Source organism: Dama dama, chromosome 16, assembly GCF_033118175.1.
Source record: "Dama dama isolate Ldn47 chromosome 16, ASM3311817v1, whole genome shotgun sequence".
Classification (NCBI taxonomy): Eukaryota; Metazoa; Chordata; class Mammalia; order Artiodactyla; family Cervidae; genus Dama; species Dama dama.
This window is the reverse complement of record NC_083696.1, coordinates 11,087,280-11,101,214: the sequence shown is the minus strand read 5'-3', so window position 1 is coordinate 11,101,214 and position 13,935 is coordinate 11,087,280. Positions and strand designations below refer to the sequence as shown.

Genomic DNA, 13,935 nt, shown 5'->3' with positions numbered 1-13,935 from the left:
GCGCCGGGGCTGCGAGAAGGCGGCGGGGCGGCGACGGAGGCGGCGGCGCCAGGCGCGCGGTGTCCGGCCGGCGGCCGCGAAGTGGTGGAGAGGCGAGCGGGAGCGCGGGGCCACGGCCGACCTGACCACTGAGTCCGGCCACCGCAGCGCCTGCATCCGCGAGCGAGCGCGCGCGGGCGGGGGCGCGCAGGCCCTGCCCGCCTCTTCCGCCCCCACCCCCTCCGCCCCTTCCTCTCCCCACCTTTCTCTCCCCTTCTGCGCCCCCGCGCCGGGCGCCCACCCAGTCCTCCTCCTGCGGGAGCGCTGTCCGCTGCGGCGGCCGGAGCGGGCCGGGCCGGGGGATGGCGCTGCTGGACCTGGCCCTGGAGGGAATGGCCGTCTTCGGGTTCGTCCTCTTCTTGGTGTTGTGGCTGATGCATTTCATGGCCATCATCTACACGTGAGTGAGGGGCAGCTGGAGGAGCCCGTGGCGGGGTCCAGGCCTCGGGGACAGGCGAGGGTAGGAGGAATTTCGCTTTGGAGGAGATTGGGCTCGGATGGGGGTGGAGACAGCCAATTTTCAGACTCTTCTTCCCGGTCTCTCTAGCCTTGGATCAGCTGGGCCGGGGGTTTCATTGGAAGAGAGAAGTAGCTACTGAGGGGGGTGGCTGGGCTGCAGGCGACTTCACAGCCAGGAGAAAGAGACTGTACTCTTTTTATGTGTAGAGCGAAAGGTTGCTTGCTTGGTTTGATTGTGGTACGGATCCGTGTGGTTTTTCATCTGGGCCAGGATGTATGGTGTATTTTTTTTTTCCCCTCTCTCCACCCGGGCCACATTTCTATTATGATGATGATCGTTTCCACTCTTCTGGGAGCTGCACGGCAGCCACCTGGAGACCTCCCGGTGGATTTTCTTCTTCCTGGATGAGCTCTCTGCCCTTAGATAGGTGTGAAGCACCTGTCCATCTTGAAAAACGTCCACCAAACCTCTGAAAACTGGTGTTATAACCTTAAGTCATGTCAGCTTGTACATTTCAGTGTGGTTCCCCCCCACCCCCCACCAATTCCTTGTTTTTTCTTGTTTAGCTTGGGTCCCCCGCCCCCACGCACAGACCTTTTCATTAGATACCATTCACTGAAGACAGTAGCAAGCAAGACAGAATTCCTGTCCTCATAGAGCTTACATTCCAGAAGGGAGAGACATAATTAAAATCCGAATAAGGTTATTTCAGATAGTGATAAAGACTATGAAATAAAATCGGGTAATGGGATGAATATGACATAGGGTGTGTAGCCACTTTTGATATTTCAATTGTTTGAATGTCTTTAAAATGGAAAAAGTCTTTGTAAGGAAATGAAAGAATTGACACAGTCCATTACTCTTGGATTCACTAGACTTTTAGCTGGGGGAAAAAAAAAAAAAAGATTGTGCATAGTGAGCTTTACCACAATTTAGAATAGGGTATATGTTAGTAGAGGAGAGGGTAGGACTTTAAGAAATTAATTACTTACAGTTTTTCTTTCCCTTTTCACTGCAGAAAAAGTGTACTTCTTCCTTTTAGAAATGCTGCATTTTATTAGTATAGTGTGGCATTTCCTGGTAGTGGAGGAAGATGCTACTGATACATTGTAAAGGCATGCTGGTATTTCTCTGAAGATGAATGAAAAATGCTTCTTGGATACTGTTGATTTTAGGTTTTGGAGTTTGTGAGCTATAGGCAGTGAACATTCTGGAGTTCATTTTAAATATGAGTCTTTAAAAGCAATTTTGTTACTTTATCTGATCATAGAAATAAAGCAGGCTTACTGTATAGGGAATTTAGACTACAGAGAAGAAGAAAGTTAAACACAGGCACCAAAACTCCACTGCCTGTCAACCTTTTGTGCTATCCTTCCAATTATATTTCTGTAGGGGGAGGGAAAGGAAGGGAGGTCAGGAAGGAATGAGGAAGGGGCCATACCATGATTGTTCTGTAACCAGCTTTAAAATTCATCTATTTAATAAATACTTCCTAGGAAGCTGTTTTGTACAAGGCACTGTTCTAGGTGCTGGAAATAAGATTGAAGAACAGTATACCCAAGGCCCCTGCTCTCATGGAGCTTCCGTGTAAAATGTCATGAGTAATTTTTTCATGTCAATCCATGTATGATCTCTCCATCGTTTTTAATAGATGCATGACATTTTTGTTTATGAGGCACTAATATGTGTTCATTATTATTATTGGTAGGCGTTTAGGCTATTTTCAGTTTGTTACGATTACAAACAGCACTGTGATGAATGGCTTCCATCTTTGAGAAATGATCTCCTTAGTTTACATTTTGAAAGAGGAATTATTGGACCAGAAGTGGTGCACATTTTAAACTTGGATACATATTACCCTACAGAAATGTATCTGTTCCTAGTCCTGGTAACATTGTATGATGGTCCCCATTTCCCCTTACTAAGTATTAGGGTTTTTACTGTTCTCTGTTTTTATTTTCATTCCTTTAATTACTGGTTTCATCAAATGTGTTTCATATATTTAATGCCAGTTACAGCTAGTTGTAAATTTCATATTCATAAATCTTTTGCTTGTGCAATCTATTGCTATGCTAATATTTTTCATAGGAAGATTGTTCTGTGATATGCTGCAGTTTTTTCCCAACTTGTTTTTTGTCTTTCAACTTTGTACATGTATTTCACATGTAGAAAAGTGTGTGTGCCTGTGTGTTTTAGGTAGTCTTGTCTTTCACCCGCCCCAACTGGTAAAATTTTTTATCTTTTCCATTTGCCCTATTATGTAATATCTCTTTTAGTATTTTGAGTTTTCTTTTTTTTTTTTTTTAACACTTTACCCCTTATAACGTGTACCAGTATCCACTGTTTTAGTGAAGTATTATTACCTTTATTACAGTGTTACTTGGTGAGGCTGGCCCCTCCTTATTCTTTGGTAAATTTTTTGACTTTTTATACATTTTTACTTGAACTTTAGAACCTTTTTCCCTCCAGACTCTAAGTAATCTTGTATTTAAATTGGAATTGTTAAATTCACAGCCCAATTTGAAGGAAGTTGCCTTCTTTTAACATAGGACTATGATGGAACACCTTCTCTCTATGATGTGTGTGTGTGTGTGCATGCTCAGTCCTGTCCGACTGTTTGTGACAGTTATAGACTGTAGCCCACCAGGCTGCTCTGTCCATGGAACTTTCCAGACAAGAATACTGGAGTGGGTTGCCAGTTCCTACTCGAGGGGAACTTCCTGACCCAGGGATCAAACCCGTGTCTCTTGCGTCTCCTGCATCGACAGGCGGATTCTTTACCACTGCACCACCTAAAAGGCACACTTACTTAACACTAGTGAAGTAGCTTAATACTTCAAGTAACCATCTGAGAGTGTTTATACTCTTAGACTGTGACAACTCCAGAATTATTTTAAGTTATTTTGTATTTAATAATAAACTGAAAAAAATTTTTAAATACCTTTTTGTTTAAAATACTTTCAGTTTTAGAGAATAACACAAACTTACAGTAGTCTTTGTATTTCTTTTTTAATGCTCCACAAAGTTACCTTTTATATTGACAGTAACAGGATCCAGAAAAGTTAAATGAAAATACAGCAAAGAAAATGCAATTAGTTTATAACAGATTAGTAGGAATCTTCAGAATATTTTTCTGAAATAGGTAAAAGAACATGATGTAAATAATCAACAGCTTAATTTATGTATAAATTATATGCTGCCTTTAAAAAAATTAAGTTCCTTTCATCTCATCCCACCGTCATTATTATTTACTGTTTGATTTGATTCCTTTCTTACTGAAGTGAAGATGCTTCCCAGTTTGAGTTGTTTTCAAGCAGAGCACTAAGGGTTTGTCCTCTCCTCTTTCTACTGTATTTAGTAAATTTGCAGGTTTGATAATCTCAACATTTTGATATTCTTAGCATTTTGACAAGCAAGGCAAAAGAATATTGGCAGTGATATTTTGGTTAAAATTTTATGCTAAGCATTCTGTATTTTATTGAAGAATATATTTCCTGAACATGTGTCTGTATCCTCTCAAATCTTTTTTGAATATGGTAAAGTATAAATAAATTAAAATAGCCAGATTTTTAATCAATGTGCCTCCTAAAACCTTGTGCCTGAAACTGGTGGAAATGGAGCCTATTATCAAACCTTATATGGTTCCATATCTGGTTGTCAGGTTAAGGAGCGTAATCTGTGAGCTACTAATGTTTAAAAATATTTAAGTAATACAAACATTGCAGTGAAATTGCTAAAAAACAAAACAATAGAACATTTTTTAAAAACCCATGGTTATTTTTTTACAATTAAATACAGTGTGTTATGGTATCTAGTTACTTTGGATCCAATGTTCTATTGTATTGTAGCTTCTTAAAATGAGATTAAAAAGCTAAGTATTGGCCTGTATTTTTTAAATGGAGCAGAATGTAATTAATACAGTGAACAATTGTTCAATGACATTTTTTGCTCTGATTTCATAAATATATTATAAATCGTATAAGCTTACAGTTTTAAAAATTGAGGTGGTTTATAACTAGAGAACCATTATTTTCAATATTTTGAAACTTTCTCTGCTCACTGGTATCTTTACCTACTGCTTTGCTCTTTTCCAGAATTAATATTGACTGATGCTTCATCATTTCATAGCATATTTTAGATGGCAGAGATTTGTGGAATTTTGCCTAAAATGTCTCTGCACGCACTCCCACTCCCCCCTACCCTCTCCCCCCCCTACACACACACAACTTGTGGGATCTTAGTTTCCTGACTAGGGATTGAACCCCAGACCCATGACAAGTAAAGGCGCTGGACCACCAGGGTTAAAGATAACTTTTAGATTAGAGCATTTGAAATTCAAGACTCTTATTTTGAAGATTGTTTTCTTAAAAAAAAAAGAAACTAATGATTATATCCTCTGTAGGCAGAGTTAGTTAAGTGATTTTTTATGGAATTTTTTCTCTTTTGTTGAGAGCTCGTGTGGTTTGATAGCTGGGGGACTGTGGCGAATTCATACAAAAGTCTGGAACCAATTATTTTTCTTCCCTCTGTAGCTGTTAGGAACCATTCTGCTAGATAAGAGTTTCTAAGCAAGATACCTTGCTTTTTTCTCCTCTCAGCTCCCCATCCTTCTCACTCCTTGGACTTAATCATGTTTTCCCCTTTATGTGTGGTATCCTGTTTAGTGATAGCCTTTTTGTTTTCTGTTAATTGACTGGAGGTGCCATGGTACGGTGGCAATACTTCTTGTATCCATCCAATATTAACTGCCGTCTACTAAACATTCTTTTCTTGAAGATTTTTTTTTCTCAAGTTAATTCTACCTGTCCTAATTTTTCCAGTATAACAACTTTTAAACTTGCTGCACAATTTTTTAGTAGAGTTTAAATACTCACTGTATCAGGATAACTGTGATAAACTGCCTGTCAGAAAGTAATTATGATTTTAATGTGAATTTTAGCATTTCAGATATTATTTTTAGATAATATGATTTTTTTTTTTAAGTTGGCCTTACATGTATGGTGTTCTGAGCCTTAGTAGAGTGTAAACCGAGGAGAGCTTATTTTCTGGGTTTAGTCCTGAGGATGCAGTTGGACTTTGAACAGATGTTGCTCAGTCGGGGCCATTGCTGCCCAAACCACGTTTGGGTGCATGAATCAGGTAGTTCAGCCCCTTGAACCTGAGCCTTGAGGAGATATGGAATTGGACAATACTGTGATAGCTTTAAAAAGCAAACTGGACATTAAAAAAAAAAAAAAGCAAAATGGAAATTTACTATTTAGTGGTGGTTCTCTTAATTCATCATGCCTTCCTTTTCCTACCTACATCATTAGTTCAGTATATATTATCACTACCCTAGATTATTGAACTATCTCTACTCCCTGGTATTTTTACCTACAGCTCTGCTCTTTATCTACTTTGTTTTTCTTACTGTAGCGTAATCTTTCTGGAGCAGCAATCTTGGATCATGTGCTTAAAATCTTACAGAGGTCCCCCACTGCCTTCAGGTTAAAATTCAAACTCCTTATCAAGGCGTGTAATTCTTGAGGAGGTGAGCCATCTCCTATGCCTGTTTCTCCAGCCACAGTGACTTACTGGCATTCCTCTGAATGTGCAATGTAATTTTTTCAGAATTCTCTTTCTCTCCTTTTTTCTGTTTCTCTCCCTTCTTCCTTCCCTCCCTTCCTTTTTGTTTTACTAACTCCTCCTCATTAAGCTTTAGCGCCTTACTGGGTTAGGCACCCCCTCTTACGTCCTTCCATAGTATCTTGAATTTACCCATCTAAAAACTATGTGTTCTGTTGTCTCTTTCCCCACTTACAATTATAAACTTTGGGGAGTGGGGAGGTGTCTTATTTACTATTGTATCTTCAGTGCTACTTGGCAGCTGATCATTGCATGTCGAATGAATAAACTTTGATTTTTTTTTTCCCCAGTAGTAATGGTGGGATTTTTGTTCACTTATTAACTTAGTGTTATTTGGCCATTGTGATTTCAGGTAGATGGACAGAACTTGGGGCAAATTCAGTGGCCATGGCTTTTCATGAAATGAATTGGACCAAATGGAATCTTTGTCTCACTATTTCTGATTGTGGGTTAAAATAGAAACAGGGCCATATCAGTCACATAATCCTGATTGTGCTCAGTCACGTCCAACTCTTTGGGACCCCATGGACTATAGCGTACCAGGCTTCTCGGTCCATGGGATTCCCCAGGCAAGAAGACCAGAGTGGCCATTCCCTTCTCCAGGAAATCTTCTCAACCCAGGGATCAAACCCAGGTCTCTTGTATTGCAGGCGGATCCTTTACCACCAGGGAAGCCCAATCACATGTTCACCTACAAATTACTTGTTAGATCTGAATATCCCCCCAGGGTTTTCCAAAGGGAATACCTGTCATGCCTTCAGTAGTCTGTACACTTGGATCTACCCTTCGGGAAATGCAAAGCTACTTGTTGCTATTAGCAAAATACGTTGCTCTATTTCCCATACACTCTGGCTAGCTCTTTTGTTTACCGAAGGGTTAGTGGGTTGTTTGGGGGGGCGGGGGGACAAAATTAACAAAGGTCTCCTCATTTTTTCCGGTGACGGAATCTTTTGTGTTCTCTAGTGTACAAGTCTGTTGTCCAATGGAAATAGCTTGTGTTTTCCTATAAAGGTAACTCACTAATGGGTTGTTCTGTGTTCTCTGGGGGATCTTGTGTCTACAGAGTTAATGTTGCACCAGAAGGTATGTTTTGTGATGTGGTGTGCTTTGCTAATTAAGCTCATTTTGCTGCAGTACCATTGTTTGAAGATAAATGCTATATGGAGGTAACATTAATCATGACACTACTGATTACAGACATGGTAACAACCTTCTAGAGTACATCCATAGCTAAAAACAACAACAAAAGAAGCCTTTTATCATTTGGAATTGCTGGGATGGACTATATGAAGTGTGGGATCTGCTGATCAAGCAATCAACTTAATTTTACATGAAATATTAACAAGCTTGATGGCAAAGGAGAAAATTCCCAGTGTCAGATAAATCGCTTCAACTGACTTGCACAGCAGAGCTATAAAAACAGCACAGTCTGGGGCTGTTAAGCAAGGTGAACTTTGCCCTCAAGGAATCTATCTTCCCCTTCGAAGCTTTGAGGGAAATTCTTGTGCCTCTTTTCTGGTAGGTGTAGTGCTGTCTTAAGGTTGCTGCACCGGAGACGCAGGTTCGATCCCTTGGTGGGACAGATCCCCTGGAGGAGGAAATGGCAACCCACTCCAGTATTCTTGCCTGGGAAATCCCATGGGCAGAAGCAGCCAGGGGCTGATGAAGGGATGAGCAGAGTCTGCCCTCTCGCCCAGAAGTCTCCCTTCATTCCAGGCCCCCCTCCTGCTCAAAACTCAATTTGAATATAAAGCCATAAAATAAATTATTTTTAAATGGTGCCATTGACTACGCCAAAGCCTTCGACTGTGTGGATCACAATAAACTGTGGAAAATTCTGAAGGAGATGGAAATACCAGACCACCTGACCTGCCTCTTGAGAAACCTGTATGCAGGTCAGGAAGCAACAGTTAGAACTGAACATGGAACAACAGACTGGTTCCAAATAGGAAAAGGAGTACGTCAAGGCTGTATATTGTCACCCTGCTTATTTAACTTATATGCAGAGCACATCATGAGAAACGCTGGGCTGCAAGAAGCACAAGCTGAAATCAAGATTGCCGGGAGAAATATCAATAACCTCAGATATTCAGATGACACCACCCTTATAGCAGAAAGTGAAGAGGAACTAAAAAGCCTCTTGATGAAAGTGAAAGAGGAGAGTGAAAAAGTTGGCTTAAAGCTCAACATTCAGAAAACTAACATCATGGCATCTGGTCCCGTCGCCTCATGGGAAATAGATGGGGAGACAGTGGAAACAGTGTCAGACTTTATTTGTGGGGGCTCCAAAATCACTGCAGATGGTGACTGCAGCCATGAAATTAAAAGATGCTTACTCCTTGGAAGGAAAGTTATGACCAACCTAGATAGCATATTAAAAAGCAGAGACATTACTTTGCCAACAAAGGTCCGTCTGGTCAAGGCTATGGTTTTTTCAGTGGTCATGTATGGATGTGAGAGTTGGACTGTGAAGAAAGCTGAGCGCCGAAAAATTGATGCTTTTGAACTGTGGTGTTGGAGAAGACTGTTGAGAGTCCCTTGGACTGCAAGGAGATCCAACCAGTCCATCCTGAAGGAGATCAGTCCTGGGTGTTCATTGGAAGGACTGATGCTGAAGCTGAAACTCCAATACTTTGGCCACCTCATGCGAAGAGTTGACTCATTGGAAAAGACCCTGATGCTGGGAGGGATTGGGGGCAGGAGGAGAAAGGGACGACAGAGGATGAGATGGCTGGATGGCATCACCGACTCGATGGGCATGAGTTTGAGTAAACTCCAGGAGTTGGTGATGGACAGGGAGGCCTGGTATGCTGCGATTCATGGTGTCGCAAAGGGTCGGACACGACTGAGCAACTGAACTGAACTGAACCATTAAACAAACTGTTGCGGAGGGGCCGAAAGGGCACTAAAAGATTCAAAGGATAAAACAGTGAGCTAAAATGATGGAAAGGACAGTAACAGTTTTAGAGACTGAGATGTTAGGAAATGAAAATCAACGAGGAAAAGCACGGCCATCCCATCAGTTCACAAGTCAAAAAACCCTTGTGCAGGGAGGCACGTAAGATTCATCAAGCCAAAGCATCCATAAAGTCCAGAAGAATGTTCCCGAATACTCCTTACCATCCATTGGAGTTCTTTGACGTGTTCTCTGAAGAGATGTCCTTTTAGCTCACAATAGAAAAGCAGTTGGAGTTCTTTGACGTGTTCTCTGAAGAGATGTCCTTTTAGCTCACAATAGAAAAGCAAGACCCCGTGGGCCTCTCTCTGCCTGTGATTCATCTCCCCTGACCTTTTAGACTGAACTAACTGGTACTCTGAGCGGCACCCCAGATGGTACCTGCCCTTCCGTTCCCTGGCCTTGCAGCTGGCAGGTACTGCCCTGCAGCAGCTTACTGTGAGTACCCTACTCCCTGTCCTTGACAGTGACAGGCCTTAATTACATCAATTAATTTTTTTTTTTGATGGAGGAGTGACTCCGGCTCTCAATTTAAAATGTCATTTAGAAATAATGCCTTGGGAAAAGAACACGTATTGAAAATTTACCATACTTTCCTGTCTTCCCCAGGTGCTCCCTTAGTTTCAAGATCATTTTGTTCTTCAGAAACGAAGCCAAGCAAACCATTGACTAGCATATACCTGGTCTATCCCTTTTTCTTTCTGAATGTGTTCCTGAAAATGTAATAAAATCAGATGTCTGACAGTTAAATGGACAGGTGTTGGGAGGGGAGATTTTGTTTCAAGAGAACTTAAGAATAGTATTAAAATCCCAGATCTGGTGGTCACAGTGCCTAGGATCTGCTGCCACTGCTGAGAACTTTCCAGGTATTAGAAGCTGTGGGGAGGGGCGTTTTCTCCCCAGGAGGAAGGCTGCATTGTAGTCTTTGTTCTGGGGACTGTGTTAGGTGTAGTGATTGAATGGCCAGCCAAAAAGAATAGACTCCTTTGGAATGCCTCGGAATATCTCCATGATAGAAGGCGGTATTGATTGGATTATACAGTAACCAGTAGTCACTCTGTGCCCTGTACCTGCTGCATTGTGGAAATTATCACGCCTCTGCCTCTCAGTTCTGAGGTTGACAGTCTTTTCATCCAGCAGAGCCTAGGGAACGGGGGATTCTTGTGACTGCAGAATCCAACATTCTGAGCCAGGCTCTGAGCGTGGAGAAATTTCGAGAAGCCAGCACCTCTGCCCAGCTGAGAACCCTTTTAATAGTCTTAAAGGGGAGCTCACCTAAGAAAACAGTAACAGGTCATTTTTAGGCAATAATAATTTGTGTCATTTAAAGTCTCTCCGTCTCACACTTGCATTGTTTCTACACGTTTGGATTATACCTATAGAACTTTAAATTGGTTCCTAAATTTTGAGTGTAATTTTAACCTTGACTATAACTTTAACTTAAACACGGTATATATTAATACTTTGCACTAAATGTTTTATCCCATGTTTTGATTTACTGTTTTAACCACGATTTGAGACTTTTAATGATTCCCTTTCCCCCTTTAGTCTTTTTTTTTTTTTTGCATTTTAAAAAATAGTTTTACACTTAAAAAAATTATGTATTCATTTATTTTTAGCTGTGCTAGGGCTTCCTACACAGGGTTTTCTCTAGTTGTCACGAGTGGGGGCTGCCCTGCAGTTGTGTCTGGGCTTCTCACTGGGGTGGTTTCTCTTGTTGCAGAGAACCACATGGGCTCATGGGCTCTAAAGTGCTCGGACTTCAGTAGTTGTGGCACGTGGGCTCGGTAGTTGCAGTTCCCAGGCTCTGGAGCACAGGCTCAATAGCTGTGGTGCAGGCATAGGACTCCCAGATCAGGGATCAAACCCATGTCTCCTACATTGGCAGGTGGATTTTTTTTTACCACTGAGCCGCCAGGGAAGTCCCCTCCCCCCACCTTTTAATTTTTCTTAATACGTAAGAATTGACTTTATCTTTAAAAAGAAAAACCAACATAATGTATTACTCTTTAAACATATATGAAATAACTTTTAAGTATATGAGTTTCTAGTCCTTCCTTTTTGGTTATATACATTGCATCAGTGTTTGATCCCTCTAAATCTCTAATCAGAACTATGATATTTCAGAAGGGTTAAATTTAGTGGAAAATGTTCTTTTTGAAAAATTACTAGAAATAGCTATCGCTGAATGTTTACTTTGTGGCTTAATCTCATCTATTTCTCACAACTACTTTATGAAGTAAGTACTCTTATCCACACTTTAAAAAACAAAAGCAAGTTGAGATAAAGAAATACCTTGCCCAGGGATACACAGTTAGTTAACTTTGAAGCTGGTACAGAAATCTAAACAGTCTTCCTCCAGCCATGGCTCTTAAAATTCACTGTGACTTTCCTAGCGGACTCAGTGGTAAAGAATCTGCCTGCCAATGCAGGAGATGCGGGTTTGATCCGTGAGTCAGGGGAAGATCCCCTGGAGAAGGGAATGGCCACCACTCCAGTATTCTTGCCTGGAAAATTCCATGGAGGGAGGACCTTCGTGGGCTGCAGTCCTTTGGGTCGCAAAGAGTCAGACACGATTAAGCACACTAGTACTCACTACTTAAACCAATGTGCTGTATATACTGCGGGTGGTAACCTAAAAGTAACCCCGGAAGTAATCCATAGGGATAGAATATCTGTATGGAAATTTCTCCAGTTGCTCTGAATCTTAAGTTTTTGATAACCGGCAACTTTGAGGTCACTATGTAGACAGCCCCATTCTTTCTCTCTTCTCCCACCCTTCCCCAACTTGAAGGGCTCCTTGGAGGCTTCTTGTTTTCCATCGGTCCTGGAACAGCTGATCTTTCTGAAAGTTTCCATCTCTGCCCTCTTCTATTCTTACAGTAATCAGACTTCCTAGGCCCATGGGTCTCAACTTTGCACATTGGAGTCACTGGGGAAGATTTAAAAAAACAAAACAAAACAAAAAATCATGCTGCTGTCTGGGCCTCAACTCAAGAGATTCAGTAAGGAATTTACACACCCACACCCCCACACCCCCACCCCCACCCACCCTCCCAGGTGATTTTCTTCTACAGTCAAGGCTGAGAACAGTTGTCCGAGGCTGTTTATCCTTGTGCTACTGGGCTTCACTGAATTCTCCACTACAATTCACTTCCTCATCTTGCCCTTGCCTTCCCTTGGATCAATCTGCCCAGTTATCCTGAATCTATCTCATAATTTATAGCTTATAATCATGCAGTCACATGGATTGAACTACTACACCTTCATGGGCTCAGATCTCACCCCTGAGCCGGTGCTGGCATCAGATAATACTTTGTTTCCATTTTTAGCTCTGACACCCATGACTGGCAGCACCTCTTCTAAATCTTCACCATCTTACCCCCCATCCTTGCCACATTACCTTAACTCCTGCTTCACACTGTGGATCTTCTCAGGCCATTCCTTAGTTTTTATTTCCTCTCTCTTTACCTTTTGACTAGCTCTTTCCGCTAACCATTTATACTCAAGTTTTAAAAATTAAAAATAAGTAAAAATTAAACTGAAAAACTCTTCTCCATCTGGTTACTAAGTTTGGCCTTTTTTCACTGTCAGATTTCAGGAGAAACTAGTGTTTATTCACTGTTATCACCACTCACCTCTCATTCATTTGCTTCTCAACCGTTTTTATTGATCTGCCCCTTGCCCAGAGCACTCTGAGGTCACCAGTGTTCACACATTCTAGTGGACATTTCAGTTCTGTGGATATTTCAATCCAATGGGCATTTCAGTTCTTACCTTGTCCTCTCGGCAGCATTCAATGTTATTCTTTCTTGAACCCGTTCAAAAAGAAAATAGCCCAGCCTAACAGACTCTTCTGTGGCTTCACTTTCTTCCTGGCTCTTTCCACTCTGGGTCGTCTTCATGCATTACCAGTTATGTAAATATTAGTTATATTGATTTGTAACCAACTGCTAATGGCATGCCCCACCTAGGAGAGCTTATGTATTTACTAAACTGTGGATGGCTCGCGTGTTTTTCTCTCTAGACTAACCATTTCTTCCAACAGTATTTAGCCAACCACTTTTTACTCTTCATTTATTTAACTTAAAAAAAAAAATGCATAGCATGTCAATTTGTCTATAACTGAGTCACTTTGCTATAAAGCAGAGATTGGTACAACATTGTAAATCACCTATACTTCAACTAAAAAATAAAATTAAAAAATTTTGAGATCACACTATGTATCATTGTTTCGTTGGACCCTGGAGACTTAACAGCCTACTGTAGTGTGTCTTCAGGTGCCAGATGCAGAAGAGAGCATCCCGAGGGACTCCATTTAGATAGATTTTGAAGCCAGGAAAATTAGTCTCTGGTACTTGAAGTCAGGATAGTGGTTACCTTGAGGAGAGGGTAGTTAGTTGAAGGGGACAGGCATGGGCTTCTGGGGTTCTGGTAAGACTCTGTTTCGTGATCTGGCTACAGTTTCCATGGGTGTTTCACTTTGAGAAAATTCAGTGAGCTGTGTACTTTCATGTAATTTTATGTGTTATGTAGCGAAAAAAAGTACTCCTTGACTCCCCTACGAAAACATCAAGGTTGCAAGGCAAATGCATGAGGGGAAGGTAGAAGTGGATTCCCAGGATGGCAGCTGAAACTGAAAAAGGATCCCAGGATCCTGGAAGAAGGCATATCACCTGATCAGGCTAAGGGTGGAAACAGGCACCCACAGGAAATCTTGTGCAAGGTGTGGGAGCTGTAAACTCACGTTCATGCCGTCTAGGTAATGCAGAAACCCTGACCTGAGATCCTTAAAAACTGCTTTGAAACCAGGGAACCTTGCAGGGCTCTGTCAAAGCCACTCATGAAACTGGCC

The 13,935-nt window shown here is 41.6% G+C and overlaps 1 protein-coding gene across 1 annotated transcript in view; it reads left to right on the top strand.

Annotated features, from left to right (window-relative positions):
• Positions 1-218: 218 nt before the first annotated feature.
• UGCG (UDP-glucose ceramide glucosyltransferase) overlaps positions 219-13,935 on the top strand; it is a 39,916-nt gene continuing 26,199 nt past the window's right edge. Inside the window, exon 1 of the mRNA XM_061163426.1 lies at positions 219-439. Within this exon, the coding sequence (XP_061019409.1) occupies positions 342-439 (98 nt within the window). The 5' untranslated portion in view covers positions 219-341. The remainder of the gene's footprint in view (positions 440-13,935) is intronic.